The sequence below is a fragment of the Scyliorhinus torazame genome, chromosome 2 (genome assembly GCF_047496885.1).
Source record: "Scyliorhinus torazame isolate Kashiwa2021f chromosome 2, sScyTor2.1, whole genome shotgun sequence".
NCBI classification, from domain to species: domain Eukaryota; kingdom Metazoa; phylum Chordata; class Chondrichthyes; order Carcharhiniformes; family Scyliorhinidae; genus Scyliorhinus; species Scyliorhinus torazame.
In genome coordinates, this window is record NC_092708.1 from 69,789,403 (window position 1) to 69,801,824 (window position 12,422).

At 41.0% G+C, this 12,422-nt stretch overlaps 1 protein-coding gene across 2 annotated transcripts in view; it reads left to right on the top strand.

Moving 5' to 3' along the window:
- The window catches only part of dars1 (aspartyl-tRNA synthetase 1), a 135,373-nt gene that overhangs the window by 40,951 nt on the left and 82,000 nt on the right, over positions 1 to 12,422 (top strand). For both annotated transcript variants that reach the window (XM_072472229.1, XM_072472239.1), the window contains one exon: positions 12,101 to 12,158. In XM_072472229.1, coding sequence (XP_072328330.1) covers positions 12,101 to 12,158 — 58 coding nt within the window. The remainder of the gene's footprint in view (positions 1 to 12,100; positions 12,159 to 12,422) is intronic.

A 12,422-nucleotide genomic window follows, 5' to 3' on the forward strand; every position in this document is an offset into this window, starting at 1 on the left:
GCAGGCTTGGAGGGCCGAAGGGCCTGTTCCTGTGCTGTACGTTTCTTTGTTCTTTGTATTATCTCTGTGCCTGTCCATGATATGAACACTTAATAAATAGGAGCAGGTAGGGCAGCACGGTGGCTCAGTGGATAGCATTGCTGCCTCATGGCGCCGAGGTCCCAGGTTCGATCCCGGCTCTGGGTGACTGTCCGTGTGGAGTTTGCACTTCTCCCCGTGTTTGCGTGGGTTTCGCCCCCACAACCCAAAGATGTGCAGGGTAGGTGGATTGGCCATGCTAAATTGCCCCTTAATCGGAAAAAATGAATTGGGCACTCTAAATTTATTTTTTTTAAAAGAAATTGGAGAAGGAAAAGACCACATAGCTCATTGATCTCGGGCTTCAATTCCACCTTCCCGCCCATTCACACTCTGAGGGACCAAACATCTGTCTGTCTCAGCTTTAAATATATACAATAATGGTGCATCGATAACCCACTGTGCTTGATAATTCCAAAGATTTCTCCTCGTCTTCACCGTAAATGAGTGGCCCCTTATCCAGTTCTAGATTTCCCAGCTTGGAAAACAACATTGCAGTAATTACTCTGTCAAGCCCTTTCATAGTCTTGAATGTTTCAGTGAGATTGCCGTACATACTTCTAAACTGCATAGAATATAGATCCAATTTACTCAGTTCTTGTACCAGGGTTCAACCTTGTGAACCTTCATTGTACTGCTTCCGAGGCAGGTATATCCTTCCTGAAACATGTTGACCAAAATTACACACAGCATTATAGGAGGAGGCTCACCAAAGCCCCATAGAATTGTAGCAAGGTTATTTTTATTCTTGTACTTCAATCCCCTTGAAATAAAGGCCAACATGCCATTTACTTTCTTAATTGCTTGCTCTGTCTGCATGTCAACTTTTGTGTTGTTTATGCGAGTGCACCCAAGTCTCCATAAACATCAACATTTGCCAGTTACACACATTTTAAAAGATATTTGGCTTTTCTATTCTTACAAGCAAAGTGAATAACCTCACACTGATTGTCAATAGCTGAGACCCCAGCACTGATCCTTGCAGCATTCCACTAGTCACTGCGTGCCAACTTGAAAATGCCCCATTTATCCCTGCTCTCTGCTTCCTGTCCATTAATCAATCTGCTATCCATCCTAATATATCACTCCTAACTCCTTATCTCCTTATTGTGTATTAATCTTTTGTGTGCCACCTTATTGAATGCCTTTTGGAGATTGCAAGTATACTACATCAACTGTTTCCCCTTTATCTGCCCTGCTAGTTGCACCCTCAAAAAAACGTTTTATTAAATTTGTCTATCAGATTTTCCCTTCTGTAAAGCCATTTGGACTTGTTCTAATCATACTTTGTTTTTTAAAGTGCATTGTTAAGACTTCCTTAATAATAGATTCTAGCACATTCTTGATGACTGGTGTCAGGCCAACTGGCCTGAGGTTTCCTATCCTTTCTCTCCTTTCTTGACTAGAATGTTACATTTGCTAACTTCTAATCTATTGGGACTGTTCAAGAATCAAGGGAATTTAGGAAAATCAGAGTCACCACATCCACTTACTCGGCAACTATCTATTTTAGAACCCAGGAATAGACCATCAGGTCCTGGGGATGTGTTGGGTTTTAGTTCCTTGCATTTCTCTAATACTTTTTGTCTGCTGATATTAGTACTTTAATTTCCTGACTCTTATTATCCCTTTGGAGCCTTGCATTTCTGGTATGTAGCTTGTCTTTGACTGTGAAGACAGACACAATATTTGTTCAACATTCCTGCTATTACCTCATTCCCCATGATAATTATTTCCTGTCATTACTTCAAAGAGACTAAAATTTACTTTAGCTACTCTCTCTTTATTAACCGGTAAAAGCTCTTGCAATCTGTTTTTTATATTTCTGGCTAGTTTACTCATATTCTATTTTTTCCCATTGTAGCAACTTTTTGGTAGCATTTTACTGGTTTCAAAACACTCCCAATCATCAGATTTACTACAATTGCAACATTTTAAGCCACTTATTTTAATCTAATTCTATTCTTAACTTTCTCAGTAAGCAATGGATTAATCTTTCTTGCTGCGTTTTTGTTTTACAATGGGATGCTTTTTTGTTGTATCTTTTGAATTGTTTCTTTAAATATATCCCACTGGGGGTCACATGATGTAAGTGTGGGACAGGCTACATCTTTGCAAACTCTGGCGAATGTTTGAATGTTTTTTTATCCTGATGCACAACCCATAATTATTTGATTCTGGTGTGCATAATCTGTGCCATGTTTCTGGAAGATCTTGGCTAAAGTTTGGAAATGAGGAGCTAAGTTAAGACAAGAAACTCATTGTTTGATTGAAGCGGACGTAGACAGCCGGTGTGGGGCCCGGTTCACAGTGGCAGTTTCACTGGTGTGCTTTGGTACTGGTGTTGACGTGATGGCTGACGATGTGAGTGAAGTTGTGGGCTCTGCTCCCCTGCACAAATTAGTTGTGCTCACATTGATGAACTGCTAGGTATCCTAAAGAGAATCCTGTCAGTTAATAGGGCTCCTCGGTGGGGCTCATCTTCAGTCCTTGAAAATCCAGCTCATGGTATGTCGAACATTCTGGTTGATTCGGGGAGATGGGGCCGGAGATGGAGTATCCGCGTGTCTGGGGAGTTGCGGATGAATTCCTGGCTGAATTTGAGAACTGGCTGCCAAGCTTTCACAACCTCGATTTGATGGAACACATTGTATCCAATCTTTGAGGATTAGGCTTGGTCGAAGACTCCAACTAGTGGTCTTGCGTTATCTTGATCCCGGTGTTTATTGAGAAGAGCTGGAGGTGGACGGACGTGACGGTCTTTGCCACCCGCTGGGGCCTAGGTTCTCTTTACTGCTGCTTCGGGAAAACAACATGGCAGCGGTGCAACGGCTTCGGTGAAACTCTGGATGGATCCTGGATGTTGCTCAACGATCCTGTCATGGCCTTGTCCTTTCTCCATGGGTGGGTATATTATCCTGCATTAATCATGATCTTTGTTCTCTTGTGATTATACTCCTGATATGGTGTTATTGCCTTTTATCCTGAGAAGAATGCCTGTCATGTGTTATACTGTGAAAATCAGGATTGTCCATTTTTTTTTCTTTGGTATTTGCCCACCTGCAAGCTTCAACATTGGAACGAGGGAGGCCTTAGTTTATTGTGCATTACACTTTGCATTCAATCTTTGTTTTGATGTGTGGTACCAAGGGAGCAGCATAGGTCTGGAGGGTGACACTCTGCTCCTGGCCCTGTTTCAAATTCTAATTCTTGGGTTTCTGTGTTTGCAATACAAAAATTTCAAGTTTGGGGATTGTTTGTAGGTCTCCGTCTTTCTATTGGGCAACATGCTGAGTTTGTTTAACAGGAGGATTATGCTGTATTTATCTTGCTTTTACACTGAGAGAGTACATGTTTTGGTACCCATCACTTTATAGATGAGATGCATAGTGCCACATCAGGGTGGTGGGTAAGTGGTTTGGTATAGGTTTGGTTGATATGGCCTTATAGGTCCTCAATGTGGGTGAGGAAAATCCCCGTTAAAACTATTGGTGTCTTGTTTTGGCATTAAAATCCTTGGTTGTCTCCTGTTGGGACTCTTATTGGACCTTCTAATAAGAGTCGATAGTCCGGTTCATTGGAGGTATCAGAAATATGACTTTATTGCTAATTATTTAATTGAATACACTTTAATAAACACTGAATCAAAACTTAGAAACAAAATATCAAACAATATATTAAAAGGTCGAACACATGGCAAAAACCCTAAAACATGAAGAAATCACTTTTAACACAAACTAACATATAGATGATTCAAGAATTCAGGAACAGAGACCTTGACCACGAGGTCCTACTTTTAAGGGAATTCTTATCTCTGGTTTAATCCCTCATTTACTCTCTTTGATTTCTAATTCTCAGCTGATACCTCCTGGTTTGTCCAAATGAATGTCTGTTACTTAGAGGGTGATTTGTTAATCAAACATTGGACATTACATAAGATTGTCTGGTGCCTATCAAAGCTAGCTCAGCGTCTGTGTGCATAGTCTCAGGAAAGTTACTGGATATGTTTCTGAAGCGTTCCATGTTACACAGCTTGGCCCGGAAACCTTGCGATAACTGATTAGTTGATTAGACCGAGAACATCCTTAGTGTTGAATTCACTGGAATACAATGGCTAATTCACAGGAGGATTGTGCCGTATTTATCTTGCTTTTACGCTGAGGGAGTACATTTTTTGTTACACATCTCTTTATAGATAAGATGAATAGCGCCAAATCAGTGTGGGAGGGTAGGTGGTTTGGTATAGAGGTAGTTGATATGGCCTCATAGGTCCTCAATGTGGAACAATCACTGGATTCCCACAGTCAAGACACTTCTAATAATTATACCTCTCAGCTACATGCATTCAACTAGCACCTAAAACTATGAATAAATCAAAACTCCATCATGTCCTATGAAGGTATGGACAGATCATGTTCTTTGATTTCTGTCATTCGAACCTCTGGTGTGATTGAAGCAGCGGACATGGTCCGTTAGTCCTTGAATATTTAGCCTTTCGTGGATTGGTCTTCTATATTTACTTGGCTGCATGGGGAGTGAGAATGGTTACTTGATTCCTTGGCTCTTGGAAAGTATGGTGGGCATATTATCTTGGTGTTAGAACATAGAACATTACAGCGCAGTACAGGCCCTTCAGCCCTCGATGTTGCGCCGACCTGTGAAACCACTCTAAAGCCCATTTACACTATTCCCTTATCGTCCATATGTCTATCCAATGACCATTTGAATACCCTTAGTGTTGGCGAGTCCACTACTGTTGCAGGCAGGGCATTCCACACCCTTACTACTCTCTGAGTAAAGAACCTACCTCTGACGTCTGTCTTATATCTATCTCCCCTCAATTTAAAGTGAGGGGAGGAAATCCGAGGAAAATGGCTCTCACTGTCCATCCTATCCAATCCTCTGATCATCTTGTATGCCTCAATTAAGTCACCTCTTAACCTTCTCTCTAACGAAAACAGCCTCAAGTCCCTCAGCCTTTCCTCATAAGATCTTCCCTCCATACCAGGCAACATTCTGGTAAATCTCCTCTGCACCCTTTCCAATGCTTCCACATCCTTCCTATAATGCCGTGACCAGAATTGCACGCAATACTCCAAATGCGGCCGCACCAGAGTTTTGTACAGCTGCAACATGACCTCATGGCTCCGAAACTCAATCCCTCTACCAATAAAAGCTAACACACTGTACGCCTTCTTAACAACCCTCTCAACCTGGATGGCAACTTTCAGGGATCTATGTACATGGACACCGAGATCTCTGCTCATCCACACATTAGGGTTTCCTTTGTCGAGGTGAAATGGGTGGAATCGTATTGATGGCCGGGCTAAAGTGGGGCCTTCTGCGGTGCCTAGAGATAGGGGTGGTTTGCTTTGTTCAACGTATGAATGATGTCAGTATCGTTGGCCTGTCAGCCGCTATTCTAGTGTGTTGATCCTAGTTGAGCTCAATTGAATAGGATTGAACTGTAGTAACTGTTTATTCGGCTCAGGTGGAGGGTACGTTGGGCCGGGAAGAAGGACACTCTCCCTTTTGAGATGTTCCCTTTTGGGGTCTTCTGGACTACTCTCCTTGAGATTTGGTTCCCTTGGGGGTGTAGTATTCTGTTGGCTGCAGGGCCTGAGTTTGAGTGCTGGAATTCAGCATTATTCGAGTCTTTCTTTGGTTGGAGATTAGACTGAATGAAGGAGTAGATCGCCCTCCTCCAAGTGGACTTCCAGACTGTCCTCTTTCCTGAGGTTTGTGCTACCTCGGGGGCTCTGATTGTTATATTTAATTCTTGCAGGTTTCCTTTATCCTGTCGGGATTAGGAGAGGTGTATCTTCCCCCAAGATATCCCAATGATGGGTGTCTTGATGATTCTTCTTGTCAAAGGGATTTCCTTGGTGGAAAATGGTTACGTGTTTTGGTGATGATGGGGCCAGAATGGTGCCTCTGATTTGGCTGGAGAAGAGTGAGGTCTGTTGTGTTGCGGATCTTGACATGGTGTAAGAATTCTTGGGTTACTGGCTCCTGTAAAAGAGAGTGTACACTGCCAAGCCACATCTTGTACTGATGGTGGTATCCTGGTATTCCTTGTTTTCTGGGGGATCCTTTCATTGCTTGGAGGTCTTGGGATGCTGCGTTAGGTCCCAATTGGTTGTATTTTACACCATAAGTGATCCCATATATTGTGTTGCTCTGTCTTTGTTGTCCTGTGGAGGAGGATGTACACCATGGTGCCATGTGCTCATGACTTTATCCTGTTATCCTGAAATCCCCCATTCTCTGGTATCCAACAACAACAATTACAATGATTGATAATCTGAACCATTTGTATGAGTATTCACTGGTCTTTTTTTATATGTACATGTGGAATAATGATCACTGTACTAGATTCTGTGGATTTGTTGGGTCTTGTGGTTCAATAAAAATATTCTTTAAAAGGACATATCCCACTGACTATTTATCACCACCCCTTTAGTCTATTTACTGAATCAACCTTTGTCACCTCTCCCCTCATACCTATATAATTGTCTTTGCTTAACTTTAAGATTCTTCTCTATGAATGGCGCATGTTGTTGCGAAAAGTTACTGATCAAGGTGTTAGGATTCATAACAAAGACATAAAAAACAGCATAAGTGTACTTTACCTGAATGCTCGTAGTATACGAAATAAGGTAAATGAGTTGATGGTGCAAATCATCGTGAATGACTATGATTTAGTGGCCATTACTGAAACATGGTTAAAAGATGGTCACGACTGGGAGTTAAATATCCACGGGTATCAGACTATACGAAAGGATAGAATGGACGGTCAGGGCGGTGGTGTAGCTTTGTTGTTTAAGGATGGCATCCGGCAGGGATGATATTGGTGCTATGGAGGACAAGGTTGAATCAATTTGGGTGGAAATCAGGAATAGTAAGGCGAAAAGGTCACTGATAGGAGTAGTCTATAGGCCACCAAATAGTAACAGGATGGTAGGGCAGGCAATAAGCAAAGAACTAACGGGTGCATGTAGAAATGGTACAGCGGTTATCATGGGAGATTTTAATCTGCATATCGATTGGTTTAACCAGGTTGGTAAAGGCAGCCTTGATGAGGAGTTTATAGAATGTGCCCGGGATAATTTCCTGGAACAGTATGTAATGGAACCTACAAGGGAACAAGCGGTCCTAGATCTGGTCCTGTGTAATGAAGCAGGATTGATTAATGATCTCATAGTTCGGGATCCTCTTGGAAGGAGCGACCACAATATGGTGGAATTTAAAATACAGTTGGAGGATGACAAGGTAAAATCAAACACTAGTGCTTTGTGCTTAAACAAAGGCGATTACAATGGGATGAGAGAAGAACTAGCTAAGGTAGACAGGGAGCAAAGACTTCATGGTGAAGCAGTTGAGGAACAGTGGAGAACCTTCCGAGCGATCTTTCACAGTGTTCAGAAAAGGTTCATAGCAACAAAAAAGAAAGACAGTAGCAAGGGGGAAAATCGACCGTGGATATCTAAGGAGGTGAGGGAGAGTATCAAATTGAAGGAAAAAACATACAAAGTGGCAAAAATTAGTGGGAGACTAGAGGACAGGGAAGTCTTTAGGGGACAACAGAAAGCTACTAAAAAAGCCATAAAGAAGAGTACGGTAGACTATGAAAGTAAACTGTCTCAGAACATAAAAGCAGATAGTAAAAGCTTCTACAAATATATGACAAAAAAGAGTGACTATGGTAAATATTGGTCCTTTGGAAGATGAGAAGGGAGATTTAATAATAGGAGACGGGGAAATGGCTGAGGAGCTGAACAGGTTTTTTGGGTCAGTCTTCACAGTGGAGGACACAAATAACATGCCAGTGACTGATGGAAATAAAGATATGATAGGTGAGGACCTTGAGATGATTGTAATCACTAAGGAGGCAGTATTGGGCAAGCTAATGGGGCTAAAGGTAGACAAGTCTCCTGGCCCTGATGGGAATCATCCCAGAGTGTTAAAAGAGATGGCTAGGGAAATTGTAAACGCACTAGTGATAATTTATCAAAATTCACTGGACTCTGGGGTGGTCCCAGAGGATTGGCAAGTAGCAAACGTGACACCACTGTTTAAAAAAGGAGGTCGGCAGAAAGCGGGTAATTATAGGCCGGTAAGCTTAACTTCGGTTGTAGGGAAAATGCTGGAATCTATCATGAAGGAGGAAATAGCGGGGCACCTGGAGGAAAATTGTCCCATTGGGCAGACGCAGCATGGGTTCACAAAGGGTAGGTCGTGTCTGACTAATTTGGTAGAATTTTTTGAGGACGTTACCAGTGCAGTAGATAACGGGGAGCCAATGGATGTGGTATATCTGGATTTCCAGAAAGCTTTTGACAAGGTGCCACACAAAAGGTTGTTGCATAAGATAAAGATGCATGGCATTGAGGGTAAAGTGGTAGCATGGGTAGAGGATTGGTTAACTAACAGAAAGCAGAGAGTGGGGATAAATGGGTGTTTCTCTGGTTGGCAACCTGTAACTAGTGGGGTCCCTCAAGGATCAGTGTTGGGCCCGCAGTTGTTCACAATTTACATAGACGATTTGGAGTTGGGGACCAAGTGCAATGTGTCAAAGTTTGCAGACGACACTAAGATGAGTGGTAAAGCAAAACGTGCAGAGGATACCGGAAGTCTGCAGAAGGATTTGGATAGTTTAGGTGAATGGGCTAGGGTCTGGCAGATGGAATTCAATGTTGCCAAGTGTGAGGCTATCCATTTTGGGAGGAATAACAGCAGAATGGATTATTATTTAAACGGTAAGATGTTAAAACATGCTGCTGTGCAGAGGGACCTGGGTGTGCTGGTGCACGAGTCGCAAAATGTTGGTGTGCAGGTGCAACAGGTGATTAAGAAGGCTAATCGAGTTTTGTCTTTCATTGCTAGAGGGATGGAGTTCAAGACTAGGGAGGTTATGCTGCAATTGTATAGGGTGTGGTGAGGCCGCATCTGGAGTATTGTATTCAGTTTTGGTCTCCTTACCTGAGAAAGGACATATTGGCACTGGAGGGGGTGCAGAGGAGATTCACTAGGTTGATCCCAGAGTTGATGGGATTAGATTATGACGAGAGGTTGAGTAGACTGGGACTACTCATTGGAGTTTAGAAGAATGCGGGGGGATCTTATTGAAACATATAAAATTATGAAGGGAATAGATAGGATAGATGCGGGCAGGTTGTTTCCACTGGTCGGGGAAAGCAGAACTAGGGGGCATAGCCTCAAAATAAGGGGAAGTAGATTTAGGACAGAGTGTAGGAGGAACTTCTTCACCCAAAGGGTTGTGAATCTCTGGAATTCCTTGCCCAGTGAAGCAGTTGAGGCTCCTTCTTTAAACGTTTTTAAGAAAAAGATAGATACCTTTCTAAAGAATAAAGGAATTTGGGGATATGGTGTACGGGCTGGAGACTGGAGCTGAGTCCACAAAGATCAGCCATGATCTCATTAAATGGCGGAGCAGGCTCGAGGGGCCAGATGGCCTACTCCTGTTCCTAGTTCTTATGTTCTTATGTTGTTTTCAAACTTAATATGATATGCAGTTACAATACAACTCTTTCCCAATGGATCTTTTACGATGACATTACTAACTAACACTGTCTTATTGCATAACACTAGATCTAAAATAGCTTCATCCTTAAGTGGTTCCATAACATATTGCTTCAGTAAACTGTCATGAACGCATTCTGCAAACTCATCATCCAGACCATCTTTTCCGGTTTGATTGGTCCATCTTGTACGAAGATTAAAGTTCTCCACAACTATTATAATGCCTTTGTTACATGCTCCAATAGTTTATTTGTTGATGCTCTGACAAGCGATATAACTAAGAGGGTCTATAAACTAATTTCACCATTATACCCTTGGTATTCCTAATCTCCCCTCGTACTGGTTTTACTTCCTGATTTTCTGAGCCAAGATCCCTTCTCATTTATGTCCTGTGTCATCCTTTATTGTCCTCCTTTTCCATTCTACGTTTCTTTTTGAAATATTGTGTACACTGAAATATTTATTTCCAATCTTTTCACCTGGTGGCCATGCCTCTGTAATGGTAATTAGATCTCAACCATCTATCTCTAATCATGCCACAACATTTATCTCTCTTGTGCTATTTTAATGATCTATGCATATGAAACTTTAAGTCTCCTTGACCCTCCATTTCAAGCATTTAACAAAAATATTCTTATCTATTTTAGGTCCAAAGTAGATTAACTATCACTTTCCTGCATTGAAATCCATTTACCACAGTTTTGACCATTCAGTTAATCTATTAATGTCTCTTTGTTATATTTCCATCTACACTTGTTTGCACTGGCATCTTTCTTTCTGTCATTGACAAATTTGTGTATGTGGCTGTCCATCACATCATGTAAGTTGCTAATGAATATGGTGAATCGTTGAGGTTCCAAAAGAGATCCCTGTGGGATACCATCTATCACATTCTGCCAATTAGATTATCGCTCCATTATTCCGACTCCATTATTTTCTATCTCTTGGACAATTTCTTAAATAAAATCAATAATTTCCCTCATTTCCAACAACTTTGTAAGGGCCGCTGCAGACTCGATGGGCCGAATGGCCTCCTTCTGCACTGTAAATTCTATGATTCTATGATAACTTCAACTTTAGCCAACAATTCCTTCTGGAAGTTCATATAAATAAATCCATAGACATTCTCCTGTCCGCTGTTTCAGTCACCTTTTCACAAAGTTCAGTCAGGTTTATCAGGCATGACAACCTCCCCATGAAGGCTGTCTCTAATCAACTGATATATTTTAGTGTGCTCAGTCACCATCCAATTTAGTTAATTACGAACTTTCTAATTTCCTGACAACAGATGTTAGGCTAACTATAATTGCATCACTTCCCTCTCTCACCTTTCTTAAATAGTGGAGTGTGCAGCTGTTAACTATTTTCACAATCTTCTCTTTAATTTCCTCCTTTAGTGGCTCTTTTGATTTTTAAAAGACCTCTCAGTCCCTGTAGAGTTTTTTTTAAGTTTCCAAGGTGTGAAATAGCTCTAAATATTCAAATTGAGTGATGCATTTGTCTATTGTCTTTAGTTTGTGTAACTTCAAAGTTTGGTTTATATTCCTGTTGGTGTATATGTCTAAAGATATAATCCGAAACCACCTTGACATCTGGCATTCAAATGGCAAAATGTGTTCTAATTCTCCTGTGGTTTGCACATGCCAGTCTAGAAAACTGATGCACATTTCATCAGCAAGCCTATCATGCTTTCCAGGAGAAGGGAAGGGAGATGGAAATGTAGTGTTGAATGTCTCCAAGCACTTGTCAGACTGTAGCTGCCCAGGATCTGCCAGAAGGCCATTAGGAGGAAACCTAAATTATTGCAGTGGTGGTGGTTTGAGGTAGAGTTTAAATGTTTTATTTTGAGGTAATGCATCTGTTGTGGGGTTGTGCCTATTAATAGGTGTTGATCTATTTTTACTCACTGTTAGATTGAGTTACAGTCTTGGTCTTTAAGACTCAAGATGTTGCAGTGACAGAATAAGCATTATAATATATTTCAGTGCAATATAATGATTAGTAGTTCATCTAAGTATAGCTGAAAAATGTATGAACAAGTTGGCATGCAAGACCTTAAATGTTCATTTAGCCAGGGATGGTGCAATTTTTATGATTCTATTATTGTTGGCAAGCCTTTAATCTCTTGCAATAAACTTTCTAGTTAATGTTTACAGCAGTCATAAAAGATAAATATAGTGTTGCTCTTTTCATTCTAAGAAGCAGATTTGTTCTGTTGATTGTACAAAGTTATGGCTCTGCACAAACTACTGTTGAGGACATACTACTTGCATTTGTAAAGTTTTATCGCCAAAGGCTTTAAAAATATGTCACACAATTAATTAGTTTGGAATTATAATGACCATTATTATCCCAGAGTCTTCAACATGATTTTTATTATCATGGAGAATGAACTTCTGGCATCAAATTGCCATCCATACAATAACATTTATTGCTCACATATAAATCTCCAGTCTACAAACTGTGGTTTCCCTTTTAGGACTTTGCGAAAGACAGATATGGAATTCTTCCAATGATTCAGTCACAGGAAAAACTGGGTGAGTTTAAGTGTGAATAATGTTTTCTTTCCTCCCAGCCACTTGAAAAGTGATGGTCTATTGATCTGTTGCAACAGCTGCATGTCTTTTTTTTCAACAAAGTCTGTTGTAGGCCTATTTTAAATCTCATTTATATTAGGCTCCAGCATAGCATCCCATCATGTGAAGCAAGATTGCAAAAAGACAGTCATCATACTTTTATGTTTTGTGAAAACCTCATTTCCATTGATATTGCATGAGCCACAGAATATGTTCCCTTTCTGC